Source organism: Struthio camelus, chromosome 5 (genome assembly GCF_040807025.1).
Source record: "Struthio camelus isolate bStrCam1 chromosome 5, bStrCam1.hap1, whole genome shotgun sequence".
Lineage (NCBI taxonomy): Eukaryota > Metazoa > Chordata > Aves > Struthioniformes > Struthionidae > Struthio > Struthio camelus.
Window position 1 is genome coordinate 15,871,733 of NC_090946.1, and position 15,238 is coordinate 15,886,970.

General features: G+C 50.4%; 2 protein-coding genes across 11 annotated transcripts in view; one reads left to right on the forward strand and one right to left on the reverse strand.

Moving 5' to 3' along the window:
- Window positions 1-2,315, reverse strand: part of HRAS (HRas proto-oncogene, GTPase) — a 59,385-nt gene extending 57,070 nt beyond the window's left edge. For 3 of the 8 annotated variants that reach the window (XM_068944703.1, XM_068944694.1, XM_068944700.1), the window contains exons 1-2: window positions 2,174-2,300; window positions 475-508 (exon numbers count right to left, since the gene is read on the reverse strand). The gene's annotated coding sequence lies outside the window, so the exon portion shown is untranslated. Of the gene's footprint in view, window positions 1-474; window positions 985-1,964; window positions 2,054-2,173 lie in introns of those variants that run through there. The other 5 variants (XM_068944695.1, XM_068944699.1, XM_068944693.1 and 2 more) reach the window with 5 other exon arrangements.
- Window positions 1-15,238, forward strand: part of LRRC56 (leucine rich repeat containing 56) — a 91,848-nt gene that overhangs the window by 1,252 nt on the left and 75,358 nt on the right. Inside the window, exons 2-3 of one of the 3 annotated variants that reach the window (XM_068944662.1) lie at window positions 1,542-1,675; window positions 4,646-4,764. In XM_068944662.1, the coding sequence (XP_068800763.1) occupies window positions 1,542-1,675; window positions 4,646-4,764 (253 nt within the window). Of the gene's footprint in view, window positions 1-1,206; window positions 1,676-2,203; window positions 2,320-4,645; window positions 4,765-15,238 lie in introns of those variants that run through there. The other 2 variants (XM_068944666.1, XM_068944668.1) reach the window with 2 other exon arrangements.

Genomic DNA, 15,238 nt, shown 5'->3' on the forward strand with positions numbered 1-15,238 from the left:
GGGGAAGACATCACAGAGGTGGAGGGATGCAGGGGCTGAGGAGAGCCACAGCGTGCAGGGAGTGTGGCTTTGGGGGGGGGATGCAGAGCAAGGCGGCTTGCCCCCCCCCCCCCCCCCCCCCCCCGCGGCCGCGCAGACAGCAGAGTCATGGCGCGGCCGGGCGAGCAGGTGGATCTGCGCCGCTCCTCCGTGTCCCCCGAGCCGCGGCGGGGCCCTCTTACCCCCTCCCCAAAAACCACAACGGGGGGGGGGCCAGCCCCACTGACGGGGGTGGGGGGACACGACAAACTTCCCGGCGTGCGCGCGACTGGGGGGGGGGGGCCGCCGCCCCGCTAACAGGTGGCCGCGCCCCACCCTCCTCTTTAACGGCCGCCGCCCCTCCCCCCTCCCAACGGCTGCGGCCCTCGCGCCCCCTCCCTTAACGGCTGCGCCCGTTCCCCCCCCCCCCCCAACCGGCGGCGGCGGGTCACTCACCGGCTCGCACGCCCCGCCAGGCGGGAGGCACCTCCTGGAAGGGGCGGGAGGGGGGGGAGGAGGAGGAGAGGCGGAAGTTTAAAGGAGAATAGTATGCTTTTTCTTGCAAAATAAAAAATAAAAACAAACAAACAAAAAAAAAACAAAAACCCCTCCTCTCAGGCTAAAAACCGCGCCGCCCCCCCCCCTTCCCCTCCCTCAGCCGCCGGGGGCTCCCGCCCCGCTCAGCCGTGCGTCGGCCCGGCGGCGAGGTGAAGTTTCCACCGCGGTGGTGGAGGCGCCCCCGGCGTGGCCGCGCCCGCCCCGCATTGGCACCGGGCGCCGGGGCGCTTTGCCGCCGCCGCCGCCGCCGCTACCGCCGCCCGGACAATGTGCGAGCCGGGGCGGGGGTTTGGGGAGGGGGGGGGGGCAGAGCGAGCAGCGGGAGCGGCCGCGGGAGCGCGCCCCGCCGGCCGCCCGCCCGCCCGCCGCACACGCCCAGGCTCAGGCGCCGCGCCTCGCCCCGCCCACACGGCCGCCTCTGATAGGCGGGCGCCCGCCGCCGCCGCCCTTCCCCGTGGGCTGAGCCGCCCGTCAATCACGCGCCGGGGCCCGCCCCCCTCCCCCGACCCCGCCCCTCGGTCTGGTGGGGCGGCGGCTGCTGCCGGGCCTCCCGGGGGCGTCGGTGTCGTCCCAAAAAAGGGCGGGGGGGGGGGTTAGGGGAGCTGCGAGGCCGGCGGCTCCCCCGTGGGTAGAGCTGGAGGGAGCTGCCTTTGCGCTGCTGTCCGGCAAACGGCTGGGGTGGGGGGGTTTTGGGGGGGGGGGCGGGTTGGGAAGGGTAAAGGGGGGTTTGTCGTGTCTGCGTTGTCCGGTGGGTGAAGCTGTAGGGGCTGAATCCCGCGGGATTCAGGCGGTTCTTGCCTGGCCTCACGGGAAACAGCCAGAAAAACAACCAACCAAACAAAAAAAAAATCCGAATTATCTGCAGGCGGTTTAAGCCAGCCCGCGAAAGCAAAGGCAGCTGGGGCGCGATGAGGCTCCGTAGCCGAAACAAGGCACCACCTGAACCCACTCATCCTGGTTGACAGGCAGACCTCGGCCCCCCGGGGCGAGCGGCCCTGTCGTCGGGGCCTCTCCGGGTCCCCCCCCCCCAACTCGGAGCAGGAGCTAAATCCGGGCTCGCAAAACCCTCCGCCGACCCGAGCTGCTTCTGCCGATTCAGGTACGCCGGGGCCCAGCGCGCCTCCGCTCTCGGGCGTTTTACTACCGCGAGGCACTGCGGTTACTCTAGAAAAGGGGATATTGGGTGGCGTAGACCCCCCCCCCCCCCCCCGGCCGGTCATCTAGGAGCGGGCGCGAGGGAGCTTTGAGGCAGGACAGCAGAGCGTGTCCCCCTGGTCGCGGGGAAAGGGGCGTTTGCTCTAACGTACCCTTCCAGCGCGCCACCACCCTATGGTATTTCCCTTAAAAAAACAACAACAACAACAACAACAAAAAAGGTAGCTGAGAACCTGAAAACGGGGTTAGAAACGGTTGATCTAGGCACCCCGGTTTGACACGGGTAGCGAAAAGGAAGCTGGCGCCCTGCAGAACTCGTAGCTGGAGCGCTGCGTAGATGAAGCAAGTTGCAAGGACGGACGGACGGACGGACGCCCGCCGAGGGTGGCGCGGGTTTCGTTCAAGGCGCGTCCGAAGCCACGGGCCGAGGCTTTTAACCTACCTCGGAAACGCTCGCTCGCTTCTAAAACGCTCTCCTGATCCTGAGCAACCCCTCGGCTCTCCGCAAAAGCAGGGACCGCGGCTGGCAGAAGCGCAGCATCTCTCCTGAGCGCGCCGACAGCGGGAGCAGCAGCAGCAAACACAAAGGTGATGGGTTTCTTCGCAGGCACACGCACGTACGCGCAGCGCACCGCCTCTCTGCACTACCTGTCTCGTCTTGTCTTATCCGTTTCTGGTGAGCAGGCAGGGTACTGGAGCATACAGAAATCCTGCTTTTTGAAGCACCCTGGAAGCGGGCTCAGTACGTTTTTTCAATGCCTAGGTGGCCCAGAAGAGCTGATCAGCGAGCAAAAAACAAATAGGTGGTAGGTAGCAGACACAGGTATGGGCAAACCTTAGTTTCCTGCTTCGCCCTGACCTACGAGTACCAAGAAAACAGAAGGTGGGACTGAAACTGCCTCTTGCTTGTTCTTTGGTGCCAGATCGTAGCAGGACATAAGATACCTGAGGACTGTTTTTTGTTTGCAGTCTGCTGCAAGACAGAGGCATAATCATCTATTGGTGAGTCATGACCACGCTATCACATAGGGATGATGACACAAACTTGTGAGGGCAGAGTAATATAGCTTAAAAATGTCTCTCTCGCTCTCTCTCTCTCTCTTTTTTTTTTTTAATAAAAAGCAAAACATTGGGATGAGATCCTCAGTTGTTGCAAAGCAGCATAGCTCCATTGCTTTCGGCAAAGCTGGGCTGATTCATGCTTGCTGAGGATATGGTCTGTTTCGTTTGCAAAAAGTCATCCTGCCTGGCCGGACCCTTCCTTTCTCCAAACTTGAATTTAACGCTAGTAAAACGTCCTGGCCTATGTGAGGCCTCTGGAAGGCAGAGCCCTCTTATTCAAGCACAGGACATGCAATGCCGCTGTAACAGCAGTACAAATGCCACCACCGCAAACCGCTGGTAACTCCTCCTGTGGTGTCTCCGACTGGACCATCACCAAACTCTTCCAGCGGCCAGTGCGGTTCGTTGCCCTATGGCAAACGTCAAAGCAGGCAAAGAGAAACATGCAGCTCTCGAGGAAACCCTGCCGTGACACTAACTGTTGCAAGCCTTGCTTGACGGGAGGAAGGGAAGGCTGGTCGTAAATTGGGTCTGCTGACACTTAGAGCAATGAAGAGGAAATGGGGAGAATCTCAGGGGGTCCTGACTTCCACGGTAAAAGTGCCAAAACGGAACTTGCTGTGGGGTTAGAGAGCTGCTGAGGCTTGCTCTGTCATCCTGATGCCTGCAGGTTTTCCTGACTGTCATCAGCCTGCAAACCGGAGCCCATAACTCACGGCCGTGCTTAGCCCATCTAATGTCAGTAGGGCTTTTTGTAACAGTACTCCAAATCGAGTCCTGGGAAGGTATGTCGCCGAGTCTTGCAAGCGCTCTGACCCCCAAAAATAGTTGCTTAGCGTTGCTATTCCCCTTTAACCTCGGCAAGAAGGGAGTCATAGACAACAGGTGAGCTCAGCTTTCCACCGTGTGATGCACAAACTTGTGCCAAGAGCTCATTTAGCACTGGATCTTCCTATTCGGCTGTAGATCAAGGCTATCCCAAAAGTTTTTTTAAAGGATAATCTTTTCTTAGAGTTATTTCTGGTAGAAACACCCTGGTGACAGCCAAGCTGAGCTATTTTGCCTATTCCGCCGTGCCGCCCCCCCACCCCCCCCCCGTGAATATTTCTTCTTGCTGCCATCAATATCACCAGCAAAGTAAATAACAGTAATTTTTTAAATATACAAGGGGTTTGAATACATCCAGATTTTCCTCTCAAGCCTGCCATTTTGCACCAAGAGAAACACTGGTGTAATTAACTCAGATAAGCTGAATTTATGCCAGCGTAAATGAGACCAGTCACGGTGACATAAGGATGTACGTTCCTGGCCAGCCTTGGGCTGCCATCTGTCTCTTCTCCCGGCCAGCCCTTCAGCGCTGCTGCCTGTCCTCTGGGCCGGTTCCACACACAATTTGTGATGCAGAACAAGCCCAATTTGTCATCTCTGCCTGCTCCGTTGGCCTCACCCCACCCCGAAGGGTCTATCAATTCTCAGCAGACACCCAGGGGAGGGTAGTGCTGTTAGTTGCCTTTTTTGTTGTTGTTGTTTTGGAGTGTCTGCTTGTGTCTTCTGTTCCTTTGAGGTATGGGCGATTACACCTAACTTTGTGTAATTTTGCAGACTGCTTCTTTCCATGGTTTTGAGTTCTCCCTACACTCAGCTAGTCCATTTTTGTGGATTTTTTGTTTCTTCTGTGTAACTGAAACTTTCTTGGAGTGTTTGGAAGGGAGACCGTATCTGTATGCTCTTCTAAATATTGTCTCTGGGAGCATATTGAGAGCAGCAGAGATTCTGGGGTGATCTTTGCTTTCCTGCCATACCAAACTCTTTATGATTTATTTGTTTATTTGTTTATTTATTTCTCCTGCAGAAACACCAGACTCGGTAATCCTGCAAGCACTTCTGCCATTCTGGCATGTTTCTCTTGCCCATCTCTGTCCAGAGCTTAGAGGGTCAGTAATATCATGGCAGAAAGCGAATGGATATGAGGTAAAGTTTGAAAGTTTTTTGAGTTTTGCAGAGAATGCAAATTGTTTCCTTTTTGTATGTAACAATGTAGCACCAGTAACTTGCCATGGCAACCAGCTTATGAAAGGGGGGAAAGAAAAAGATCATCGCAAGGTGCTTGGTTGCTATAGCAAGGAAAAAAGCTGAGACCTTATCCTTTTTGTTCACTGGTGGACTGTGCATCATCTAGGTAGCAGAACTTGTCAGAAGAAGTTTGTAGTGCAAGTTAGCAGCCTTGCCAGCCTCTCTGATACTTGGATCAAAACCGAAGTGCAGTCAGGAGGAAAGAAGGAAATAGTCAGAAGAATTGGAACAGGACTGGATTTTCAGAAATGCAAGGCCAAATCCATTTCCGCACTAAGCTGATGCAACTCTACAGATGCCAGTAAGGGATAAACCTGTTTCTACTGAAATGAATTTGGCTCACAGTCTCCAAAAGCCTCTGTTTTGGGTTCTTTTCACTTTTTTTTTTTCTAAAAGGGAAAGGTGTCTTCTGCAGATCTGGGAGCATTTTGGAGTTAGCTTGGGCAGAGGATGGAGTAGGCTCGAAGGCTCCTTCTTCAAACCCATCCTAAGGATGCTTCTGGGAAGGGCAGGCCCGTTGATGTACAACTTATTTATGGAGAGAGCTGAGACCTGACAAAGGGAACTGGTTAAGGACGGAGAGGGGAAACCTTAAGAGCTGTCACTGTGGGAGGAGATGAAAATGGAGTTTTAGCTGAGGGAGGATGATTTAGAAAACTGTTATGTATGTGAGTAGTCGGAGAAGCCAATGGACCTCTCCTGTGCTTAAGGTAGGCACGTTTGTAAATCTTGTGGGGGGATAGGAGCTACCTGAAGTGTTTGTTCTGTGCCTAAGCTGGATGGGTTGCTTTCTGGGGAATACCTTTGAAAAGTGAAAGAAAGAAATTAAAGTTTCTTAATCCCTAGGCTATTGATATGAGCTACAAGTAGCACTGCTCCAATTGGGTGATGGAATGAAGTGTATGCTCCTCCTCTTTATTTAAAAAACATTCCCTCCCAGTTCAAGTTTAGGCTGCTGGTAAAGTAGTAAGGTGGTCAAGCTTGCGAAACGGTAGCCAGCCCTCCGAGTAGCCTAGGGGCTTAGCTGAATTTACAGATAAAACTATTGAGACTAGTGGACAGTCCTTTTCCAACTTCCTGGTGAGGCTGTAGAGAAAATATTGCTAGATCACAAGACCCAGCAATAGCACTACTTGGAAAGCAGCCTTGGAGAGAGGATTTCAATGTAACTGATAAATCTATATGGAGATGCAGGGCTATAGTTTACTCCTGACAATGAATTGCTATACTGTAAATGACTGACTATAAAGACACTGTGGGGAAAATCTGAGTCTTCTGCAGCACACGGAAAGCCCTAGATAAAGGAAAGTCATTGATTTAAAAGAGAAAAATACAAGCAAGAACCATTTAACACTGTAATTTAACCCAGTCTGCTGGAGAGCCTTCCTAAAGTCTATGAGCTAATCCTTCCTGCAGATTGCACCAAAAAAGACATGGCCACAAGCGACATCACAAACGTGAAATTCTGCAAGCAGGGTCATCCCGCAGGGCGGGTTTCTCAGAGGTACCTCAGGCTTGGAAGCAGCGGTCCAATTGAGAGACCACATGGAAAGGAGGGGGGTGGGGGGGGAGGAAAAGTAAGACCAGTCCAGTATTTTAGGACATCATCAGCAAAAGACACTGAACGGAACTAGAGATATTTCCTGTACTAGTCAATTAACAGGATAAAACCCTGAATTAATTAACCCTGAATCATTTGACAAAACCTTCCTCATATCATCTCCATCAAAACGCCACGTTGCTGCAGATGACCCAACCAGAGCATAGAGCCACTTTGTTTCTAATCTCCAAAATACTGGCATTGAAATTGGATTAAATTCTACTAAATACAGTACTCAAAAGCCCCTTTAAACTAAACCAAATGAAAACATCCCAGAACATTCTGGGTAGGCATAGCAAAGTGACTGGTTTGGAGAGTTATCTGATCCCGGACGGGATCCCTCCTGTCATGTATTTCCTTTTTGACAGAAACAAAGAATTCGGGCAGCGCCTTGCCAGGTGCCTGACCCAAGCACCACTAGTGTTAGAAATAGGAAGGATTCCTATTGACTACAGTGGATTCTGCTAACAGTTAGATTTGATCAGTCGGAAACTGAACATGGAAACTCAAGGACATAAGATGTTGTGGAGTCGCCGAGGGGAAGGGCTTTGTAATCTGAGCTTGGAAGTGGAAGGAGTTCTCTGTTCCACGGTTTAAAAATGCAAACTATTACTGCTTCCTTTTTTTCCTGTAAAGTAAATTGGAAGGGGGGGGGGGAAAGAAAAGACGAGACATAATTCAGGGACTGGTCACTTCTCATGGGCCAGTCTCCCCATAGAAACGCTGTGCGAATGAACAAGAATGTTATCTCCATATGCATGATATGCAGTAGTTTGTACTGGGAAGCCCCCAGCTGGCTGGATGGTGGGATGTTGTGGATTTCAGATTCTGCTAGCGGGGTGGAGAGGCGGGAGAGGAAATCTCGATTAGATCTCTGACACTCTATTTAGAAGCTGCACAATTGCCTACCAGTTGCAGTCTGGTCTGAAAAGCACTGCCCTCTACAGAAAAGTGCCCCATTTGTTTCTGTGGGTGTTTGCTTAAATCCCTAGCAAATGTTCTTTTTGAAGGTTTTGTGCTTTTCTTCGTGGGTTGTTGCACCAACTCTAGAACGTGAGTTACTTAAAAATGGCACAGAGCCCTCCATGGAAAAGCCCCCACCTGGCCAAGAGTGACCAGGGTTGATAAACATCCCACGTCTGCTTCCACTCACTCCCAGGCCTCCCTGCTGAGATTGCCAGGGTGGATAAGCAAGGGTCAAACAAGGTAGGAGGTCCAGTAACGTAGAAATCTGCAAGGTAGGAGCCACAGTGACTTTCCTGGCAGCAGTTTGCTGGCGTGTGTACAAGAGCTTTTGTTAGCTGTCAGCTTGAAACGAGTGTCAATCATTCCCTCAGAGCCTGATCTTCGAATCACTGCCCTCGGAGGGAGGTTTTTTGCTTCGTCTTCAGACAGCAGTAACTCAGGCCTTTGGAATTAGAAAGCCTTGTTTTTCATTAAACGAGCCCTCACAGCGTTTTGTCCCGTGCAATTTTAGTTTTCAAACCCTACAGAAAAGTTTGAACGCTTTGCAGTTTGCCTGCTGGCAGTTTCTTTATGGGGCGGTTCAGATCACTTACCATGCTCTGTGTCGCCTGTGTCCTGTTTGCTGGCAGGAACCAGAATGTGAGGTGTGGAAACCAGAGGAGCCGCTAAGGGATGCCTTGCTCTCTGTGTCATTTCAGCACCTGCCGATGTGCAACGCGCTTGTCTTTGTGTAGTTCAAGGCTTCTCTGTACCAGATGACTTTGTACTTAAATCTCGGACCATCCCACGTCCTCTCCTGGAGGCGACACTAAGATTATTCTTATTCTTTTAAAAAGAATCTTCTTGCTCCCGAACGCTGTTTCCCCCCACCCCAACATTGAGGAACAATTGTTAAATACATCTGTTTCTCACAGAAATTTCAAAGCAGTGCTGCGCAGCCTGATTCAAGCGTGCACACAGGGTAGAATTAGATAGAATTGAAGACATTTGTGTTTATCTAGTTAAACTACTAGTTTCTTTCCCTTTGATTGCTTTTTTTTAATTGCTGGCAGCCCATTGTCTCTACCCCTGCCACACATCCCTCCTTCTCATCATCAAACTCAAGCTGCTCATCCTTTGCTGCTCTTCTGTCGAGCCCGTCCCTAAATCCTGTTTCTCCTCCTTCAATAAGGAGCTGCCCTGAGCCTTAGTTCCCACCTTTGCAAAGCGAGTAAAGCTGATGCAGAATAATACTCATTTAACAAGTAGCTGCCCTGTAGACTGGACAGGAGGTTGGCTTCCAGCCCTCTACCATAACTCCCTGCTTCTTCAGTACTCTCGAGCCTTTGGTGCATCCGCTAGCCCTATATGCAACCTTCATAAAGCTGGCAATTGCTTTCCTGGTCCCTTTCCGTTATGGAGAGTGGCTTTCCACTGTGCCAGCCTCTTCCTGAGTCTCTTGCTGGGGATTTCCAGCTCCTTCTCTGTCCCCTTCAGTGATTACCCAAAATTTACCTGGACTGTACTGCTGTAGTAACAAAGCCCATTGCTGACCTCAGCCTTTGTGTTACTGAGAGCCAAGGCAGATGCTCCTGCAGGGAGCTGCTTGCTGTCAGAGCCCGAGATCCTGAGCTATACTGCACCCTGTAAGCTCGTGGTGGCAGCGGTATGCCCACCCCGAGTGAGGTTTACGTCAGGTATCAGAAGAGCTCCTTAACGGTTAGCATAGTTAATGCACAGGCGCAGCTTATTTATCTAGGCTGTCCTGAGAGACCCTAGCGCTAGAGACCCTCACCCTGGTGGCGGGTCTTCCTATACAAGCCCCTTCAAGTACAGCGTGGGGGTAGAGATCTTGCCTTCAGTCAGAGAGATGGTTTAGTTGATCTCCAGGTCTCTTCTACATCTCTTTCGCATAGATCCTCTTTTTTGCTGGCGGCTCCCCCCCTTCCTTATCAGAGGCCTTTCCAAGCAGGGCAGTCATGGTCCCATACCGACCCCATAAAGGGGAAGGGGTCACCTGCCTCACTCTCTGTCTGCATCAGCCCCTTTCTCCTGCACCTTGTCCGTCAGGGAAGGCAAAGTACGGAAGAGGAGCTGCAGTCGCTCGTGTCTTGCAGGGCTGAGGCAGGGCCATCGCCCGTTTCCTAGAAACTCTTCAGGCGGGTGTTTGTGTGCTCGGCAGTGATGTAAGTGGGTGCGTGCGCGCATCACTGAAGTGCTGGCTGATGGCTTCCAGAGGGCAAATGTTAAACGTTTTTGAAGTCAGACCTCCTGTAAGATACCCCAGCTGAGATGTCCAAATCAACATGTTGCAGATTTCTCCTCTGGTCTCAGGATCTTGGCTTTGCTTTTTGCGTTTCCAGTACTTTGGGCAAATGCTGAGACTGATGCACTGAAATACTCATCAGAAATGTTATGTGGATCCGAGTAATTGATTGAATTTTAGCCACTGACTATGAAAACACGAGTAAGCTAATGTTAATCTACAGATGTGGTATTACCACTGAGTGATTTCCCAGTCCTCATTAGCAAGGTGCTTTGATAACAGCAGAAGGCGTTAGCTATAGTTTCCCTTCAGTAAGCTGTTTAATCATTGGGGCTTACCGGCAGCGGGATTTGGGAGACTTACACGATCGCAAAGTGAATGAAGAGTAATATAATACCCTCTCTAGCTTCTCTGTGATAGCGGACAGAGGAAGGAACGGACTCAGGACTGCTCTGCTCCCCGATTTTAGGAGAGACTGGTGTTTTTCAGGGAGCATGTGCTTAGGCACTGCGTGGTGGGAGTGAGGACTGAGCAGGAGGCTTCTGCCTCCTTCGTCAAGATCTTCCTCCTTTTTAGGAGCGTACTTGTAACAGCTTATAACAGCTCTCCTGCTGGGATCAGCACATGCCAGGGAACTTGTCATAGCATGTTGAGCAGCATGTTCTTGTTGGCTCACTGAGGTCAGATCCAAAGCCTATTGCAGACTGTGAGGAGGATTCATGGGCTCGTTCAGTGGCTTTTGGACTGCTCTGTGGAGGCAAAAATACTACAGCGGATAGGTATGAGAGGGTGAGAGCTGGTGAGGGGACTCTGCCTTGCCACCCCATTTCACTCGGAAGGCAAAAGAGATCCTGCATCCCAAGCCTGTATATCTCAGAGCAGTAAAATCAGAATGAATCCTCCTTGATAAGTATTCAACTGCACTTTCTCCCCTGGTTTCTGATCCACCTACATCCCAGCCTTTCTGAGGATCGCGGGTAATGAGAGGAGAACAGCGCTGCCTCTGTGGTCATCTCCGCGCCCGCACGGAGCTGCCAGTCTAGCCGTGATTTCCAGTTGCTCTTTTTAAAATACTCTCGACCGCTGAGCCGTTCTCATCTGAACATCTCAGACGTGAAGTAATCCCCCTAGCATTTCTAGAGAAAAGCGGACTGCTATTAAACCTGTTCTACAGGTGGGTAGGCTGCGCTCCAGTCTGCCTGAGATCACAAAGCATATTTAAGGGCCAAACTGCCTGGGCTGACACGTTCCCACAGCAGCAATGACTGCCTAAGAGGAATATTAACCTACTTCACTAGAGGCAAAGAGCGCCTAGGCAGAGGGGAGGGCTGGCCACACAGCCTGCTGCGACTCTGTTTATGTGTGTGCACACATGACGACAAAGTAAATAAACCTAGCTGGCATCCTGGCTCGAATCCAGGAGTCCCGAGAACGAAGACTCGGTGTACGGCGAAGCTAAATGCCACGCTCGGCCCTTTGCGCCGAGCCATCAGGCAGGTGGGAATGTAAAGCTCCCTCTGGTTGCTTGTTCCTGAGTCACCTTCTTTAGCGTTTATTATTGCCTAGTGTGTTAGCGTACTGCTGGCTGTAATAAATGACTTCATCCACTGCAGCGGTGAGGACACTATTAAAAATTAACCCTGGCAAATGGTCCTGCATATTTTTCAGCCAGAGCCAGGCAAGGGGGAAGAGGAGAGGAGAGCTGTAGAAACCTGATTTTCAGAAAAGGCAAGTGTTGAGGTTTTATGAATGTGTATGGTTCGAGCTTCAGATGAATCGGTGCAGTTGTTGGCAGTCAATGACCAATGTTCAGAGTGTTTAAGGCACTTTATAAAGTTAACAGAAATATTGCAGGGGAGGTCAAAGAATGGGATAAATCTGGCTTACCATGTGGAGGTGTAATTTATTACCTGTTTGCAGAAATAAATGAATTTATCACATGGATGTTATTACCATGTATAAGGAATGCAGTCCATAACTGAAAACTCTTCAGTTTTGGTTCATGTATTGCACCCTTTTCTCACAGTATCATACTTGTAACCATATCCTATCTCTAGCAGCATGCAGAGAATATTTACAAAAATGAAAGGTTTGCATTAAAAATCTGAGGGAATATATCAGCCGACAGAGAGATCCCTCATTTTCTTGGCTCCCTTGCCTCCAGCACCCACATGCTATCCATCAAATTTTTCTTGAGACAAACCCTTATAGGTTGCATTTTAAGCAAATCTAGGGCTTGGGGAAAGCGCCTGATTGCTAAGCACAGAGACCAGAGAGACCTTTCTGTCAGCATGCTGACGCCGGTGACACAAAAATTGCTCCTTGCTCTGAGAGCAGGAAAACGCACTTCTCCCACGTTAGTAAACCCCGTCGAGCGTGCCCTGTTTCTACAGCCAGCGTTCCTCGGGGCTGTCCCAGGCCCTTGAGCGGCTCCGTCCCTAGATGGGTCGTTGCAGAAAACTGTTTCGCTGGTAACATCAGCCATCAGATGGTAACATAAGCTGTGATGCCAGGTGCAATGACTATGCAAGCAGAGGTATCCTCTAGCTGGCAGGCGGGCGTCCAGGAGCATCTCATAGCTGTTGGTTTCCCAAGCTGTACTGCGACATGACGGCACCTGCCAGAGGGCCGAGCTGAGGTCGACGTGTCTGCGCTGAGTCACCCGCGTGTCTCTGTGAGGCAGAGGTATTTTAAAATGTCAGGCTTAAGCAGATCCTGCGTTCCAGCGGGGAAGGTGATATAAGGCTCCTGCGTGAACACTCTTAAATTCCTGGATGAAAGGAGTTTGGGTTTTCGATATTCAGGTGCTGTTATGTCCAAGTCTGAGACTCTTCCTACTCTAAGATCTTTCCTTGCCTACGGCATTTCAGTGGCCATGGTTAAAATATTTCTCAGATTAATTCCTGCTTTTTATTTCCTTTCTCTTCTTTATCTCTCCACCCAGACACAGAGTTTTTTCATTAGTCCTCGTCCTTGTCTGTCGTGTCCAGCCCTCTGAGCCTCCAAGCACAAAATCCCTTCTGCTCCTCAGCCTGCGCCGGGGCGGCCGGCTCGCTGGCGGTGGGGCGCGCTCCGGAAAACGCAGCCCAGCTTCTCCCCTACCTGGGGCTTGGCTTTGCACGGTGCCGCGCAGCAGGAAGGCTTCTAGGCTTGTCAGCAGGGGAGGGTGGTCACAGGGACCTCTGCTTCTCCGCAGCTACGGTGTTTGCCTAACGCGAAAAAAAAAGGGCATATCAGAAAGTGGCGCTTGCAAGCGCTCTGATACTGCCTGAACATATTTCCTAGATAGCTGCCGTATAAATGATGAGGAAGTGATTCAAGCGTGTGATCACAAACAAGGAGGTGTGCTGTGTGATATGAGATTCCTGCCCTTGCTGGGAAGTTGACTCTGTGACAAATAGGATTTTTCACTGTGTGTTTTATGATCCTGTATTCAGTGCACACAGCAGGCAGGTGGTTTCACTGACCTCTTGCGCAGCCAAGCGTGCTGCTGTAACAAGGGTTTTATTTTAACGCTCACTGACCAGGAGTTATCACAACAGTTGTCTGTGAATGCAACAGCATTTAAAAAATATGTTCTCTTTGGAGGTGCTAAATTTGGAAAGCTCAGTAGTCTTAAGGTGATTTGGCAGCTCTTTTTAGGCTAGACTGTGGGTGTGATCTGAAACTTCCTTTAACTCCAGTAGGCTTTAGATCACACCCACGGTTTTATTCTTTGTCCTTCTCCCCTCCCCACCTCCAATCTTTGTATTTTACTCTCCAGGTTGCCAAGGGCTGGACATGTTGTAAAGCAAGTATCTCAAAGCAGAAAGAAGTGTCCCAGGCCAAACAGCTGTAGATATACTTCCAGCTGCTCAGTTCTCCGGAAAAGGGACATGTGAACTGCACCTTCAAAATCTCTCTTCCATAAGGCAGGAGCCAGCCGGTAAACACTTAATACGTAGTTGAACACTGCACACCTGTGTTTCTATTGACTTTTAAGGTGAATGAATAGGAAATGTATTCCTGACGCTAGTTGAACTGGTGCTTTGATCTGCTACTGCAGGGAGTAATCAACCAATAACTTAGATTTTTAGTGAACTGCCACTGTTTGGTAGACAAGATTATGGCAAGTGGTCTGTTAATGAATATTCCTGTGCGAGCACGTGGGCTGCTTGGCGTAAGGGTGGACCTGCGTGGGGCAGGACAGGGGAGGCTCGTGCGTGCTCAGAGGAGGATCGGTGCTGGTAGCGGTGATGCATTACACGGTGAGGGCAGGGGGTATGCATTTCACCACGCTGCTTGTATTTTAGACGTGGCTGTCCACATTGCACTGCACAAACACTATCAAAGAGGAACTAATTCCATTATACGTTATATTCTTGTTTTGGTATAATGCTATTGAAATGAACGAACTTTCGCGTGTCTCAGAGTAGGGCAACGAGCTGAAATGAATCAAGTCTAGCATCCCATCCTGTGAGCAAGGGTCAGGTACAAATCCAGCACTGGTTTGCCCCCTTTGTGTTTTTCAAAAGTTCAGATTCAGATTGGAATAGAGGTGAGCAAAGGTACATTTCCACTGCTAACAACAGAGGGCAAGTCTGGAAATGCAAGGGCTTTGCTCAGGCTGTAGACAGTGAATGGAGATGTGTCGCAGGAGGGTCATGACTCCTAAAGATAACAGTTGTTTGTGGTCCTGAGATGATTCCCATTGTGTATTTCTTTCTTTTACTGAAGAGATTTGCTCAGCCAAATACACACTGTTCAGTTCAGGCACTAGAATTCCCACTGAAACCCCTGTAAAGGTTTACCCCAGGGTCTCTTTTAAGGTGGTTTTTTTTAAGAGAAGAGGATGCTGGGACAGAGCGTGAGGCCAGAAGTGTAGTCATGCAGGGGTCCACAGCCAGAGAGAGCTGCTCTGCAGGAGTGGATCAAGTCCTTGGTAGCAGACAGCATGCCATGTTCAGTGCCACGCACTGTCACCACCAGCGGGCTGCTGACAGATCCGGCCTTGAAAACAAACTGTCAAGGAAGGAGCTTGAGGTATGTGTGAGATTTGGGTGGACTGAGATACGTTTTATGGTTTTCAATACTCTGAAGTACTACCTGAGCAGTTTTCTTGATCTTAGCCAGCATGCTGAGTTATGTACCAGAGCTGCTCTCACTGAAACCTCTAGACAGCGCATAAAGGGTATGTATCATGCTGTACAGCAGCATACCAATAATCCATCTTCCCTCTTTACTAATCTAACTTAGGTACTGGAATAACAAAGTACGTAGTCCTTTCTCTGAGCGTGCTTTATGCAAAATCAGAGCCTGGGCTATAAGGAGGATATTTGGAAATTGGGCTTCTCCTGTCATATTTAGGACAGAGAAATATCCTCCTTTCCTTGTGGGAGTCCTTCTAGTGACCAGCATTGACAGGGAAGTTACACAAGACAGTGACCCAAATACAGATGAATCCTGAGGCTTTCCAAAGAAGCTTTCCACAGGAAGGGGAACCTAAGCCTGGAAATCCCAGCATAGGATGGTGATGTGTTGCATCAGTTTTCATTCCTGTGCAGCTTTTACTGGACTAATAT